At 38.0% G+C, this 18,026-nt stretch overlaps 1 protein-coding gene across 1 annotated transcript in view; it reads right to left on the reverse strand.

The window, feature by feature from the left end:
- Nucleotides 1–18,026, reverse strand: part of ARHGEF26 (Rho guanine nucleotide exchange factor 26) — a 91,665-nt gene that overhangs the window by 33,546 nt on the left and 40,093 nt on the right. Inside the window, exons 7-10 of the mRNA XM_072142976.1 lie at nucleotides 7,781–7,933; nucleotides 7,107–7,236; nucleotides 4,851–4,925; nucleotides 114–203 (exon numbers count right to left, since the gene is read on the reverse strand). Coding sequence (XP_071999077.1) covers nucleotides 114–203; nucleotides 4,851–4,925; nucleotides 7,107–7,236; nucleotides 7,781–7,933 — 448 coding nt within the window. The remainder of the gene's footprint in view (nucleotides 1–113; nucleotides 204–4,850; nucleotides 4,926–7,106; nucleotides 7,237–7,780; nucleotides 7,934–18,026) is intronic.

The raw sequence follows: 18,026 nt of genomic DNA on the forward strand, positions 1-18,026 counted from the left end.
GACAGATATAATACATATAAAAATAAAACAATGGATGTATAATAAAGGAGTTAGCCAGTTTGTCCTGTAATGAGAGGGTTTGTCTATACGTTTCAAAAAGTAGATTGCTGTACCTTGATCTTAAACTCCAACTGAGAGTTAATGGTCACCATCAGTTCTGTCCTCTCCATCTTCCGCGCTCCTTCATTGCACAGACGTACCAGCTACAAAAAAACCCAAATAAAACAAGTAAAACACTCACAGAGGAAACAGGGTAATACTATGCAGACACTTAGAATTACTCTCACCCCAAAACTATGATTTTAATGCACTCATGAATTGACCTGTATCACTGATACACTCCTAAGAGAACCATAACCTAAAAAACCAACAAAATCGTAAGGCAATCAAATTCCTTGAAGGGAGACAGGTCCTTTCATGACCAAAGGTCACTAATACCTGTACATTTTTGCTATTCGTTTTGCTCTTCTTTATAAGTCTTTGGACTTGCCTTACATATCATAATAATTTTGACTTTGTTTATTTTTCTAGACATTCATAAGACTATTCTATAAAGTTAATCACATCCTTTTTTATATAATTATCAAATGACAAAATTGTTTTTAATAAGCAGTAAAATTAAATAAAACTTTAACCAAACATGTTAAAATATGTACGACCTAAGCAACAGATGAAAAGGGTGCATATAGTTCAGCATCTCTGTCTCCCTGCAGCTCCTTCTCTATTCTGTCATTCTAAAAAGGAGAATCTCTCCTTCAATATCAGGATTATGTTTCTAAGTGTCACATTACCAGAGATATCCACTGTTATAGTTACATTTGGGAGAGGCAGCTGTTTATACAAAAAAAAAAAAAAAATCACATTTCTGACTGCAACTTTATCAGTGGATATCTCTGGATCTACGGAAACTAGAAACACAATCCTATGTGCTTTAAAATGACATCAGAAATGTGCTTCTTGGTGTCACGGTTCAGAAGCATGTGCAAATAGGACGTATATAGCTGCAGGCCAAGGAAGAAATACAATATTATCTTTTATGCATAGGTACATACATCTTTAGATGCAACATGGGGGGGGGGCATATTTCACCATATTTGTATACAGATGGCCATTACACACACACACACACACACACACAAAGGCTAAAAAATGTAATTACAAAATGCCACAATACCAGAGAGCAGTGAATGTTAACCATACCAGTGCCCCATTAAGTGGAGTTCTGCAGCCTAAGTCAATAATATCTCGTCAGTGTACTGACACTGGGTCCCCGTACTGATATACTGTGCAGGACTGCCACCAGGCCATCAAAATACAGCAAACTACTATAATGCATAAACTTTTCACCATCATTCACCCTCATTTTACATCTTCATTCCACTTACAAGACTTATTCTTTATACCATCAATAAAGCTCTGGACAGGGGTCAGGTCCAGATTTGCCAATTCACTCTCATCGCGACAAAAGATAGTATTCATATTAATTCTGGCCATAGCCCCAGGGAACATCGCAGCATAGTGGTAAACGGAGAGCCATGTGAGGGCACACCACCATTGTGTAGATGGAACATGTGAGTAAGGATTATTTTACTAGAGCCTGGAGGAGGTCTCAGGTCAGACTAGTCCAGAACAAGTCCCTTCACCTCCGGTGTATAAGGCAATACTGACAGGAATGCTAAGCGCCTTGGGAGGTGATCAGTCATAACATGTGCTCAGCCACAGCTCATAACCAATATGTATATGCATACTGTGTTTTGTGCTACTGTGAGCATGGCAGAAAAGTGAAATTAACATTGAAAACGCAGCTAAGAGCTACATCAGGTGGGTTATATGTAGCACATTTTAATGGAGCTTATATTGTGCAGACAGTTTGCTTAAAGCCAAAAATCTACTGTCAGTTCATCAATTAATTTCTATGGGAATTCCAAAATAGCTGAGTATGCAAATGGTCCCCAATTCTCCAGACAGACTTTTTTTTTAATACATTTCCTGTGCATTTGCCATAAATGTCTGCTTTGGAACTAACACTTTTAGCATTTTTAAGGTCTGTTAGATATAGTATGGTCAATGAGAACCTTTAATAATTCAAAGGGATTCTCCTACTGATAACCATAATTCTCTGGATGTATTCATGCACACGACCACTCTTTCACACTGGTGACTTGGGGGGTGCATGTGGACTGGATTGGTGTATAGGGAACAAAGCAGTGCTGGGTCCAGCACAAAGTGGTACAATTCCATGGTTAAAACTTTCCTTTTATTTTTATATTTCCATAAAATCCAGGCACACAGTATCAATCAGGAAATATGTAAACCAACATGTTTTAGGCGTTCACATTGTTCATTCCTACTCACGGCTGAGCGTTCAGTAGCTTGTGGACGTTCTGAACGCATTGGTTTACATACTTGATGATCAATACAATGTGCCAGGATTTTATGGAAATATGAAAATAAAAGCAATATTTTAACAGAGGAATCGGACCTCTTTGTGCTGGACCCAATCTTGCTTTGCTCATAAGACACTTATCCAGTGTATAGGGAATATGTGTGGTTAATGGGAAAACCTCTTTATAATAAAACTCTATGTAATCATATTTTTAAGACATAAGCGCACTACTGAAGAAACACGAAAGTAGGTCACTTTTCAAATACTTTGCTTTTCAACATTGTGATTCTCCTGAGTTATAGCCTGTATTATAGCCCAGGGTTGTACTCCGATATCTGCAGATCTCTACGTGAAATAATTGACGTGATCTAAAATCATGGATTGCTGCGATACTCTTCATTCTGGTTTTGCTGTTCAGAGAAAAGTGCCTGAAGACGGTAGTTTCCTGAATACAATTCAGACTCTGTGTTATCATATTGATACCAGTAATAGTCTGAGTTGAGTTCTTACATGTTGCCTCCTCAACATCTGAGAGATAGTAAAAACAGAGAAAAGACTTGGCTGCCCAAAATAGTACAGAGGCTTCTGTAATCACAGAACATCATCAGCTATTAAAGGGAATGAGACAGCAGTTTTGACCATACAAAGCTGAAAAAAACTTTCGGTATTGTCACTGGGTATCTGTCTCGTCATACTTTTGTGTGTCGTTAGTGGTGCCAGGACTTTAAATATTGAGGTTGTAATCCAGCTCCGCAGCTCTTGCTAGGGCTCTGGGCAGGTCTTTCAGTCTGAAGAGCTTTCTGCTCAGTGCTGCTTTACAGCCTCTCCCCTCTGCCAAGAATAGGAGTTGTGTCAGGATTTGGTTGGATACTTACAGTAGTCAGCCAAAGCAGAGGGGAGGGACTGTGGAATAATTCATTGAAAAGAGCAGAAAGCTCTTCAGTCTCAAAGACCAGCCCATAGCATTTCACTTTTCTTAGTCCAGCGGCTACTTACTACATACAAAAAGGTATGGTTACATAGTTCTCCACGGTCTAATCCTAGCACTGTCTGAAGCTTTGTATGGTCAAAACCGATGACGGATTCCCTTTAAGCTCCCACTGCAGGCACAAAATTTCACAGTTTTTATAGGTTTTCCAGAAAAATAAAAACATAACACTAAAAATAAATACATTTGTTCCTCCCCTTTACAGATCCAAGCCATTCTAATACAGATGTATACCCATTTCCCCACTGCTCCTCACTTTTTGATGTCTTCACATACACGACATTAGTGGTGAGTTTGTCAAAGTCCCTAATTTATCTGGGTGGATTATACTGTTATTTCCCTGATAAAACCCTTGAAGGGTTCTCCCACTGAAATGAATGGAGTATAAAAGCAGCAAGGAACAGCGTGCAACATGTAGTTCCGATACTAGGATAGAAGCTTAAATTAAAACACTTTATGTTGGTCACTACAGGAAGATTTTAACTGTGAGCAAGTTTATTTTTGGAGATCATCTTTCATTGCCTTTGTAGTAATATGCTATAGTTCTAACTGGGAATGCTAAAGTTAATCCTAAAATAGTTGTCCCCCCAGAGCCCCATATACAAACACATTTCGTAAGCCCATATGTTTCGGAGTTCTCCTGAGGGAAAATAAACTTCCTTTAATATCAAAGGACTAGGCTTTATACTCCAGCAACTCTCAATCAACATGGCTCTCCTAAACTATGCAATGTACAAACAAGTTATCTAATTCTGCATTGTGACACATGCAAGCGATTCATGTAATTAGCCATTACTTTTAGGCTTTCATCCAGACAACGTGAACTTTACTTTTCGTAATGTGAACGTCTCTCGCTCACAACGTGACCTTAGATGGTCTGCAATGCAGGAGGACTTATCAAGCAATCACCAAAAAACTGCTCTTGGCTTCTCAAAGATGACTATAATTTGACTTGAACTCCTGTGGGTCTACAGTGAATATTAATTAGAAAGTGGTAGCAAACAGGTACTGTTTATTTTTCATTTGTTGGGGCATGATTGGCATGAAGCTGTTCTATGCCCCGCTATTGGTTAAAAAGACAACTGACAGGTTCCCTTTAACGGCTTTCTGACCAGGCCTTAAAAGGCTATAATGGCGGGAATTTTGGGGGAATTTTCATACATACTGTTCTTTTTTTGTGCAATACCATAATCATTTTTGCAATGTCTTTTTATGACACATAGGGGAATTAAAAATTTAAAAAATGTTAAAGGACTTATTTAAATTTATTTTGGGGGGTTAAAGTAACAAAAACTACAGAAATTGATACAGAAATTATATAGCATTTTTTCACTGTACAAATGATAACAAATGTATGCCATGAAAAATGACATGGCAGAGAATTAGCAAAACATGGCTTCGTATAATGAGTATATTTAGCGTGATACATTATATATTGAGTGATACAGTAATGTAGGAATGAGACAGCAGACTGACCTTGCTAACTTCTTTCAAAGCTCTTTTACAGGCTTCATATTTAGCAGAGTCTTTTGGTGTTTTTTGGCAAATTGTCTAAACATAAATCAAACAAAGAAATCATTAAAAAAAATCATACATTTAAAAGTAAGAATATATCATTAAAAGTCAAATGTAGGTTGCCAGTGTACTCTGTGTTCAGATGTAGAAACTGAAAACATTTTTAGAAAACCCCAAAACCTTTCAGTTGTTATTTTTTTTTTAAGCGTAAATGTAAGGTTAATTAACAAAAAATGTTTTCGCACATCTGGAGAGAGCCTGTGACAACAATTCTATCGACACCTGTATCATGCTTCTAGCTTCTTCTTATCCTGAGATATAGGGCTAACAGATAAATGAGGCTATCTTTAAAACCCTCTCAGCTTTTCCTGAAGTGGGTGGGACTTCCTGGTTGTCACATCAGCTATGATTGTCCTGATTCAAACTGCTCAGTGAATCAGGACAAAGAATCAGTGCTACTGCCTGTACAGAGATCTAGATCCAGAGAGCTGCATCATACAGTAATCTACTACATCTCAAAGAAAAAGATATTTTAAAACATGTTCAACTACACTATAAAACACTTACATAAGCATATGAACACATGGCAGCATCACAGTACGTGTATATAGTGAGCTATGTCTCTATTTGTGCCTTCACACTTTCTTATATACATATTTCTACTATATTCAAACTTTCAAACGCAAACAGCTGGGATGTAATTGGATGACCTGAAGCATGTGTTTAGTCACATAGTTATGACATAACCGCAGGTCCTGGAACTTTTTACATGCTGCCACTACACAACTAAAATTCTCATTCACCCAGCAGCTACTGATCATGAGCATGCATGTGCTAGTAACCCCCAACTAGCAACATTCACCCACCCTCCTCTCCTCTGTCTAGCTACGGATTCACATGGCAACCAACCAAAGACAACTAGAGAGATAAGGTACTGTGAGCTGACAAATGGCTGCAGATAGTTAATGAGTATAAATTAGAGAATTGCTGATTTTGGCTTTGCGCAGAGCTAGGCAAAAGTTTTTATACTTATACAGTAAGTGTGTTTGGTGTTAGAGTTGCTACATTGCTTAGAAAAATTAACTTTTATTCCCTCTGGGCATCCTAAGCATTCAGTCACAGAGATGGAGAACTTAACCTTTAAGTTAAGCTCTCTGTTGTAAACCACACCCATCACTCACCTGCAAACATCATCTACATGCACGGTTTTGTGCTTCTAATATGCACAGTGTATAAGCGAGACTTCACAGGCTGAGAGGAATATAGCAACAAATAAGGTGGTTGCTTTACAACATAGAGGGAGCTGTAGATAGAGCTTGACTTCAGGGTTGAGCTCCCGACCTCTGTGACTTTATACAGAGGGAATAAAAGTAAATTTTTAAGATAATGCCTCAATCCTGAGACCAAACTGGCTGGTGGATTTGAAATATATAATATGCTAAATAATATAGTAGTGCAGGATTTATCTGGCTTTTGCTGCTAATAGGATCACTTTAAGCTCGATTGGTAGTTCACGTCCTAAGAAAAGAATACATTTTGGAGATATTAGGACATACTGTAACTCTGGCAAGGAGTTTAAAACGGAACCAGAGTCAGAGGGGAAAACTGGCTCCTGTTATACAACTGAATGTCATAATCATAATGGACTCAAGATTGGTAATAACGCACTCAACAGCATTGTAGACCTGGTTTGGAAGATGTGAGCTTACGGAAAGGTTGAATTTAAAGGGAATCTACCATCAAAATCCATCATGATAAACCCAGAAAACTAACTCAGGCACTCCTGGGAGCATTGTCACAGTGCCTCTTTGCTGTAACTTCACAGGGCTGGTTTATCATGGTTTTTTAAGAAAACAAATGAAAATAAAATCAGGAGAAATACAGTTACTCGTGTTTATCACAAAGGAAGACTCCCATTGCATGTGTAAATGCCACGTACTTTGTGACACCCATTGCATAGATAGATCAGCAGTACTGGATAAATCGAAGTCACATTCTCTATATTAGTAGGTCATAGCGGAAACTAAGAAAGGAAGGTGAACCGAAAGTCTTCCAGTCACCTCCGGTTCTCCATTGACAGCAATGTATGGAAGGTGGCCTTCCATTACAATAGAAAAAGATGCAGACTGCTGCACTATTTTTTCCACGTCATTTATAACAGAAGGAGAAAGGAACCTGCCCAATGCAGGTGTGAACTGAGTCTAACACAGAACTTACATCCATGAGGAGCGGCAGGCGAGTAACTCTTTGCATTGGAAGGATAAGGAAGGAGATCATGGGGAGGTTCCTGCATTCTTCTTGGGCCTCAATCTTCATTAAAACTTCCTTGAAAGATATATTTGTAGATCTAAAATACCAAAATTTTAAAGATAAGTCTTAGTGGTTAGAATGGCTTGTGACAAATATACAACAGGTAAAAATACTATAGCATATAAAGGAAAGTATAGCCCAACAATAAATAATATCCATTCCAGAAGTGGAATACAGAAGAATCTCAGAAGAACATGATATGGATCTCATGGATTTTTAGATACAAGTTATTTTGGGCTGTGTTTTTGGGGTGTGGGGTGTAAAGAAAATGTGCTTAAGTTTCTTACTACCATCAGCTAAATGCAGTGTAGAGGCTGATGATAATCTTCAGTGCAATGGCTATAGAATGGAGTATATATCACTCTGGAACTGACTTATTCCCCTAAATATGACAACATTTTTTAATAATGAAGCCTTCAACTACTATATCACTCTGGAACTGACTTATTCCCCTAAATATGACAACATTTTTTAATAATGAAGCCTTCAACTACCGGTATTCAAGTAAATTACATATAAAACAAAAGTGCAATGGAGATAAAATGTAAATTAGCAGAATACGATAACTGTATGAGCCGTACAATAATTTCTGGAGTGTCCTTTGCTGATAGACTTCATTAGTGCAGTATTTCACGTAGGGATCAAATGTAGATTTTGCATGTTTCTCAACAATGTCACTGATGTCTTCAATAAGGATGTTTCTTTGATGTCTTCCCTCCAGTTCTTTAAAAAATCTAGAACACACAAAAAAGTCAACCTTGTTATCCAGTATGTACATGTAATTCCAACATGACGACATAATTCTGCAAATCTCATAGACCATACTTGTAATGGCCAATATCTAAAGATGTAAAGATATAGTAACAGAAGGTCAAAGTGACACATGTTTATAATAACTTCTGTTCTTTATTGAGTCTTCTTGGATAGATCTTATGTTTATTTTATGTTCATAGGATTATTTTCATTCTGAGCTACCTGCACAAAGGGGGAAGCAGGTCTTGTATATATTTTATATGACAATTTATACACTTTTACAAATTCCCACGTACATACTGTATGTTTGTCCACGGTTCTTGATAAAGATTTTCTTTTATTATTCTGTACATTATGGGATTTGTGGTGACTTGAGACATACATTTTTGGCAGTGCCAGTCTATTGCTATGGTGAGTTTGATTGTTAAAAGATACTGTAGTTTGGCATACTTTAAAAAGACAGACTCCATGCTATGTTATATCTGGTGCATGGAGCATGTATCTGCAGAAAAGGAAAGACCTCTTTGTGAGTAGCACCTATGTAGGCTGTGTTCATACACTGCATTTAAATTTCATTTAGAAAATCAATAAAGTGCAGCAGGGAGGAGCTTGTGCCGATCCCAAAAACAGTTAGACCAGAACATTTGCAAAAAGGAACCAGCACCACATGTTTTGCCGGTAAGCAACGCAAAACATGTGGTGCTCATTCCCAGTTGCAAACATTTAGGTATTATTGCATCAGCAATTGGTAGAGACTCCTCCCAGCTCTGTTTGAATTGTGTTTCTAAACAAAATTCTTTGCAGCCATACAAGTACTTTAAGGCTACATTCCCACTGCCGTGAACCCGCCGCACCGTGGCACGGCGGGCACACGGCAGCGCGGGGAGAGGAGGAGGTGAGCACAGCTCACCCCCACCCCTCTCCATAGCGATGTGTGGCCGCGGCGCTGTAATACGGGAAAAGATCTTTTCCCAGGCTACGGAGCGGTACAGTGCCGCACGTGTGCTGCACTGTACCGCTCCCGTAGGGCGCCGCGAGCCCATAGAAGTGTATGGGGGACGTATATCGGCCGCATATACGTCGGCCGTATATACGTCCCCCATACTGTAGTGTGAATGTAGACTAAAGGTGTATTTCCACAAAGACAAGTTTCATATACTCAGGATAACAAAATAATAATATTGAACTAGAGAATGTGTTAACAAAAATACAGCATTTCACAGATATAAGTCCAACCTGTCTCAGTCCAGACTGTCATCAGTCCTGGTGTAAACAACTTTGGTTGCCCCTAGACATGACCCTGTAACTTCTGGCTTAGGGTCGGGGAAGCCATCTTGGATTTCTATGTGACGGCCGTGAACCTGAAATTTCAGTCTCTCACTCTCTGCCTCTAGCCCCTCCCATTCTAGGATGGAGCTAACACTGATACACAGACACTGATATCCTGCTGTGATGAGGAGTGTAAAGCTACAGGCAGATAAGTTCTTTAACTAGGTCGGGGAGGAAGATACAGCAGATCTGTGTGTTGTGGAATGGCAGAGATGTAGGAGAGCTGACTGTCATTGTGTGTAATATGCATCTCATGGATATGATCTCTGATCTGTTTCATCTCTCACATTTCTATGTGTCAAATGCTAGTACAATGTTCAGAAGCTAAATGAAAGTGTATATAAACCTGTACCCTGATAATCTAACCTCATTTTCAGCTCACAGAACTAGATATATCATACTGGGGAAGATTTACTTACCCGGTCCCGTTGCAAGGAGCTAAATCAAACAATTTATTTATATCAAAAACATATACCACTAGCACAAAGATCTGAAAATTCTGAAATGGATGAATTGTAAAGAGTAAACTCTTCCCCTCATATTGTAAAAAATATTTACTCTTTCAGCCTCCAAGGGGATCCCTACGATTATAAAACTTGTCAGTTTTTTTTATTTTCTAGAACAACTTCAAACCAGTCCATATGTACTGCAGATCAAGCAAATTCAAATTCATTTTAATAGAGCTGTCCTGCAATTCCCCATGCAACCTGTGGATAGGTGTGGCACTACTAAGAGTGTTTTATAATACCAGCAAGTGGCCAGTCAGAAGCCTTCTCTACTTTCTGACTACTTTCTAAACTTGAAGCGTAAAGCAATTATGTTCTTTGTTCTTGTTACCTAAGGATACATTGTAGTTTCCCAAGTTGCAACCAGGACAATCTAGCTTGGGCTAGTTCACATCACTATGATGGTGAATATTTTATTTACACATAAAAAGAAGAAATAAAAAACTTCAGGCAATGAAATGGACTCCTTTCATAATACACACTAAGAAATAGAAGAGTAATAGTCCTATAAAAATAAGTTTTTCATTAACACTTCATCCATTCTACAAATAGCAGCTTGTTGTGTGTAGGTAGTGGTAGAAGTAGTTTAATGTGAAGCTGCTAGCGTGAAATCTGAACAGGAAGAATGGGAAACAATGTTGCAAGAAGTTCATTGTTTGCCAAATAAATAATATTTACTCATGATTCTCTCTGCCCTGATGGATGAAAAAGAGAGCAAGTGTCGAAATGGAACTGGGCTACTTAGTACATCAAGTTCTTCTGAAATCTGGTAATAACGAGACGAAAATACAACTGCAGTCCAACTATAAGAGAAATCTAGTTCTCACATTACTCACGAGATTGAACTTTTATAATAGAAAAGACTTGCAATGTCAAAGATTTCCTTCCACCAGGTAAAGATTAGGGCTGATGTACCACAGCATTAGTAATACCGGTAGTAGAAGTCATAGATGTAGGAATAGTCATGGAGCCCATACATATGAGAAATTATAAGATAAGATAATCCTTTATTAGTCCCACAGTGGGGAAATTCACAATTTCATCCATACATGAAAATACTCGGGAGTGCTGGACCAACTATAGAGTTGTTATAATAATATACCCAGAAGTCACACTACAACTTTTCATATGATGCAAGAAAAGAGAAAAAGATAGAGTGCTATCATGTGCAAAACTAAAACTTTTCAGAAACGTAATAATACTCCTCTCACTATTTTTGAGGAGTATTTTGAGCCGAGGAGGAGCATTAAATTTTCAGTAATAAAAATAAATAACTTGCAGATATACATAAAATTGTGGCCCCAGGCCAGACCATGGCGGACGCCAGCCCAAGACCAGACCCTTTCTGCATGGACTTCTACTCCTCCCCATGACTTCATGGCGGCATGATGTTATTTGATGCGGTTAATGAGACAATTAGAAGATAATGATTTTTCTTCTCCGATTCCATATACATTGAATGGCGCCAACTATAATTTATTTAGATGTATTGCTGACATCACTCATGCTACACTGATCTCTCAACATAGCACTACATGCATGCCCAATCCTCTAAAACATTTTGCACCATTTCAATTTTTTACTGTGTACCAGCAAATGACAAATGTCACCTCTAGCTTGGAACTGAACTATGCAGTTGGCATTGCCCCTTACAGACAGATAAAGATTGCTTTCAATAATCATAACAATGGGCTTTTGTCCTGCTTTCAGCTTTTGGCTCTAAAACTTGGACACAGCTAACTTCAAAACTGGCAAGTGACTGCGGGTGTCGCAAAGAAAACTTTGCTTGTTAACTGGGAGCTCTTTGTATATGATCTAGCCTCAGTGTTACAACTGTACGGTAAAGAGGAGCTGAGTGTGTGTCATGTATGGTATGTGATTTGTGTTATCAGTTGTTTCATACAGTACTGCAGGTAAATGTAACGCACAAATCATGCCAAACCTTCATTATGCTAAACATCCATGCCTACAGATGTGAACGGACATCAATGATCCCATCAAAAGAAATCTGCCAAAATCCAGCATAATACACCAGGGACACTTACTCATATACCCAGGCAACGTGACTGTGGAAATCATCTTTCATTTGTTATCCATGGCTCCTTGCTACTTTTAAAATGATGATAATGATCATGAAGGGCTCTGGGGTGTGTTACCAGTTCCCCTTTGTGCTGTGGCTTCACTGGCTGTTACACCGTCTCCCCCTCTGCTCTCTCGGCACTTCAAGACTCTCTCTGCCTGATGTAATCTCACAGCTAGTTTCAGTACACAGGTAGTTTCAGTACACATGGGAGGGAGGAAGTGCTGCTGCACAGTGTAACAGACTGTGAAGCTACAGCATGGAAGGAGGTAACACCTGCCCAGAGCTTTGCTGGTTTAATAGAATAATTTTAAAAGTTGGTTGCACAACATCTTATCGAATAATATACACATGCTGTGTACGTGAATTGGATCACAATTTTACAATCCTGACATATTCCAAAATGCTTAATAATATGCAAACATAATTTCAGTACTATAAATAAGAACAGGTGGAAGATGTGAAATGCAGCACTGATGTCATGTTATTGTACAAAGGTCATTGTGATAAAAGACCATAAATTGATTCACACACATTTTGTTATAAACTACATACAGTTGTAATGGTCTTATGTAAATTTCTAACTAGAGAAGAGCAAATCCTCCAAGATTTGATTATCTGAAGTTTCACCTAATTTTTCAAAAGCTTTGGTTTGTGTGTGAATCTGAGCTCTGGGATGAAGGACAACGGTAGCTAGCCGCCTTTTTAAAATATTTGTCGATGCAGAAGAGACTTTGATTTGCTTTGGTGATTGAAAAACAGCAGCAATATACCAAATATGCAAACCAACAAATGATAGTAAGGTTCTACTTGGCCCAATTGAGTATATACTTCAAAAAATCATTGCATGATGCAGCACATGGCCATAGTGCAATGTGCATGGAGACCAAAATACTCCAGGTATGTTTACTCCTTTCTTCTCATAGAGTCACTGTTTCTAAATAAATATTACCCTACATCTATGGAGTATGATGAAGCCATCTGTATTTCCCCTAATATAAAAATGGAGGCATAGGCAGGTATGGTAGGGGCCTCTTTGACCTTTATGGAAGCAGTCCTTTAAATGATCCAAGCAAACATAGCTGTTATAAAGTCATGTCCAGGGGCATAACTTCAACTTTCCCAGTACTAGTACTATAAGGAACTATAAAACTATACATTACTACAGTCAGGGGCTTGGCACAAACTTTGCACTTAGGCTCGTCAGCTTTAAGTTACGCCACTGTTCATGTGCATAAGACCAAATGAGCATCTTGTCACATAGTCAATGTCCACACACAAAGCACAATATCTATATTATATTGTGAGCCTGTAAAATGGAACGTACAGGATCATAATATAAAGGAGAAGGAGGACGATGATGAAGTGGTGCTTTATAAACACTACTGCTTGGCACCACATCCTCACTTTTACTCTAACCTAGATTTTATTAGTCTAAAAAATGCTGAGGTGTTCAAGTCCCAAGCTGAAAAAAATGAATCCCTGTAAAAACAGAAGGAAAGTCAGTACTTAAATCATACCAGATGGGAACATTTCCACACTTCATGAACCACCCAGAAACTGCAAGGGATAAAAAAGCCCTACTTCTAACAATGTGACCTCTTATACTATGCCACTGGATACAATAGGATAGAAGATGGATAGTAATGGTTCACAATTCAAGCACCAAAGACACATTTACATGTTTTTCTGTGTTTCTAACAAACTTAAGCTGATAAGTTTTGAGAAACATGACACAACACAGAGGGTAAACTTGAAGTACTTGTGCACTTTCAGTAAATAATTGATATTGTTTGTGTAATGAAAAGTTATAATTTTCCAACACACTTCCTGTATTAATTCCTCCTGGTTTCCTAGATCTCTGCTTGCTGTCATTCAAGAGGAAGTTTCACCATTTACTTCCTGTGCATTTAAACAATCTCCGGGTCATGTGACATCACACCGGTGTAGGGCTGGTTATATCACACAGCTCTGATTACCGGCACATGACCATGGATATATTTCTCTCCACAATGAGTAAATAATTAAGCTTCATGTTGAATGAGAGCAAGCAGAGATCTAGAAAACAGTAAAGATTTGAAACAGCAAGTATATTGGAAAATTGTAGAACTTTTCATTACACACAATATCATTTATTTGCTGAAAGAAGAAAAACCCTCCGAGAGCTTCTTGGATTCGGTTCAATAAATCTATTGAGTGATTGTGCTCTCTGTTATATATTTACTACTGTTATATGTTTTTCCTTGTCAAGTAGGAAGTATCTGTTACTATGGCAGAGAAGAAGCAGATTATTCATATATTGTTTGAGGGCTTCAAGTAAGTCAATGACTGCACAAACAGTAAAGCTAACAATGGTCTAAAGTCATCTGAGCCAGTTGTTTATGATAGGACAGGCAGTCACATGCTGTGTGTGAATGTGTCTCTAGTAGTTCCTTGGTCACTGGTTTTTCAACATGTCACTTTATAGGTCTGACCAGAAAATGGTCAGACTTAACTGAGTGCAATTGTCTAGGAGTGTGTTGAAGACGATAATGAATGTCTGTTTACTGGGGTCCACACACATGAATCCCATGTACTTTGCCCTGATGCCCCCCACCCCCCAAACTGCAAAGTGGAATTGACTAAGGTAGAGGACAAGCTGCCGTATTCTATGGGAATAACCTGAGAAAACCCTCTTTAACATTGAGAATTCTGCAGTCTACCCACTATATTATTGGTGTTAGAAATAAAAATAATATGAAAAACATGATCCAACACTATCATAAGCCAACAGTATACAGTATGTCCAAAATCACAGCCAGCGCCTCTGTCAAATGCTTTTATATCTCAACCATGATGCTGAGGTATTGCCTTGCAGATAAAGGCAGTAAGTGGCCATAACTCTACTTACCACATTCATTTATTTACAAGTCATATAAATCAATGACTGTAAGACTAATAAAAAGACATCATATCTCTCGTTAGTATAGGATTAAAGATTTTTTTTTTGCAAATTCATATTCTATTTGTCCTTAGCAAAACATAATGTGCTCAATTGCATGTGAATAACACGATGATGAAAGAAACACCTACGCAGTATTAGAAGCCTTCCTATATTGCAGGACCTTGAACTTTACATTTTCCCTGTGTTGTAATTAATTAAAGCAATAAACTCCAAGCTGCCATGAAATAACACTCAGCAAGTGAAACACACAACCAATTGTCAGGCGTCTTATCTTTGTACATAGTGTTCCTTGGATTCTATATGTATGGAGGATAATTTTATAAATGACCATGGTGGTTTATAATAGAGTCTGATGGGAACTGGCAATAGAAGCGCTGACCACTCACTTCCTTCCATAACCCCACCCACGCTTATCTTCTACTATGTGAGATCCACAGGGTGACCACAGATACAACAGCTAACAACTAAATAATGGAATACTCCAGCCCTTGTATTATTTCACTTGGCTCTACCGTTAGTGTTCCTCCCCTGATGATCTGCTCCCAAACAGCATGAAAGGCATTATTAGAAGCATATTAATATAACGTATTATATATCTTATATAATATTATACACATACTATATAATATATATATATGTATATATATATATATATACACACATATTTGTATGTAAGTCAAAACTGTATCTTTTATAATTGTAGATCCAGACAAAAAAATTTTTTTGCCCCAGTGACTATTGAGGTTTCAACATTTTTTGCTGTAATTGGACCAAGTATTATCAATAAAGCTTCATTACAGACACTTTACAACCTGGGACTATAGTAAAGCTTTCAGAGAACCTAACCAGAGGAGACAGTGGCCAGTGGGGTCTGTCTTTAACTTTTTAAGTTTCTCCATTAAGCATACAATCAGAAAGTCATATGTATGAGGCTATTGCCTTATATAAATTATTTTCTCCCAAAAGTCTGGATTCTTTGCAGTAACACATAACATCAGGGGACCACTTTTGAAAATCTCTCTAAAAAACAGTGAGCTAATGATTGTGTCTTTTGTTGGCATGACTACAGGAATCTGCTATGTAATTATTTTGTCAGCACCAGCAGTAAGATAATAAATCCTGTATCGCCTTTACAGTCTGAAACCCAAGACGTATTGGATGTAATGTTAGAACATTAAGAATCATACCTCTATATTATATTAATATTCCATGGGACCCATATAGATATTTAATGAGTATTCCTTGAAAAATCTTGAAATATTGTGGGTGGACAATTTCCTAACACTGTTCTCAGGGGTCTTTTTCCTGCCAGTTTTTAGGGAAATTCAACTAAGTACCCAATCTATTAGGTTTTGTATACTGTCTCTATAACAACACAACAATTTTGAACTTCATTATCTGGATTCTAGTTTTCAATAACACAATAAATAAAACCTGAACAGACAGGGCTGTTTTATCCCAGGATAACAGAGCATACATAGCAGCTCGTAAGATAGGAGTTCTGGTGGTTTGACAAATTTGGAAAAATGGGTTATAGATTAAAGTAGTCCAATCACCTCTACCATCCTGCCAAAGGTACTCATTTATCTCCTTACCTTGGGTGCACAGAAATGTGACTAATCATCAAATTACTGTATATAACTGGTGGCCACTTCTTGGCCAGACAGTCCATTAAAATATTCTATTACTACTAGATAATTCTAATTGGGGCCAATATATTTCCTTTGGCTAATGTGAAGGACTACATAAAGGGGCCCAGGGCAGTAGGACTAGCCCACCTAAGTGTGGGTTATTTTACTCCTTCACTGTGGTGCCAAATGTAAGAAAGGTTCCCAGATACAAATTGTGGTGCAAATACACTGCTTAACTATTCAGTGATATTCAAAGTATACAATGTACATCCCATGTGGAGGAGTAGTCCTGGAACAGTGTGAATAATTTCAATAGAATGTTTAGTAAGAGTAGTGATAAACTGAATACAGAGGTCAGGTCTAGATTATCTGGCAAGATGGAAGAGTCATAAAAGATGCTAAACCTTGGATTGATTTCTTGGTTGAGTAATGGCTTCCGTTTTGATCCGAAATGCACATGCTTTGCCTACTTTTTGTGTCTTCTAATTTACTCAATGTTGCTATGCTGTAAGCTTGTTTTAAAGAATTGGAAACAACCTTCTCTGTGGAGCTGGAGGTTGTTTCCTGAATTGCAGCTGTGGCAGAGGTTTTCTGTGCTCAAACAGCTTATATCTGGGAGTATCGCATTATCTACCTACTGATGGTCAGCTAATCACTGAAGGTTTTTTTTTTATATATTTGGCTAATGCTTCTAGTGCAGGAATCTCCTATGAGATTATTCCTAAACACTGGAAACATAACCATATATTTTGTGTAACGGTGGTGTTAGAGTAGCTAAGCTTTTGAAACATGAAAACATCCAGAGATTTCCCCAAACTAAACATCATGAACATTGACAGTTCAATAGAAAGCAATGTAGCTGGAGCTAAATCAACGACAGACCTGTTTGTCCTGTTTGCGGTGACTGCCATGCATACCTATGAGATATATATACTTGGAATATCTTACAGGTAAAATGGCCTGTACTTTTGGTGTGTAGATTATATATTGTATACTGGCTCAGATGGTATGAGAAGAAAATGTATTATAACAACCTTCTAAGTACATAAGAAGCTCCTAAGGATCACATTCATGTGAGAAACTACAAACGTGAGCCCCTTGACAATGATAAGATTCACCGAATTCCACTTTTAGCTTTTATCACTGTAATGTTCACATACTGTAACCTCATCCTTCAGGACAGATGCCAAACGTCTAAATTAATAGCAACAGTGAACTGCGGGATAAGGTCAACGTTATAAAGACAACTGGTGGGAATATGGTCCATTTACTTTCAATTTGGCATTGAGGCTGCATCTATGAGTAAGACGTTGTACTTGTCAGCCCAATGCAACGAGCCTGTCCAAGAAAAAATATACAAATGTTGACATTGCAGCCCCCCTTTTCCCTCAAGAAAAAAGACATAACAGAATTTAATAGGCACCTTGTCAAAAAAACAATAATAGACACAAGTGTCTGTCCAAAAAGCCAAACTTGTTTGATGACTAAAGGATTACCCAGCAGTCCAATATAAAGAGGGGAATAAGTCACCTCCAGACTTATTGATATTTAGAAAGAAAGCTGGCTGCACATCTATTACACATT

Source organism: Engystomops pustulosus, chromosome 3 (genome assembly GCF_040894005.1).
Source record: "Engystomops pustulosus chromosome 3, aEngPut4.maternal, whole genome shotgun sequence".
Taxonomy (NCBI): Eukaryota; Metazoa; Chordata; class Amphibia; order Anura; family Leptodactylidae; genus Engystomops; species Engystomops pustulosus.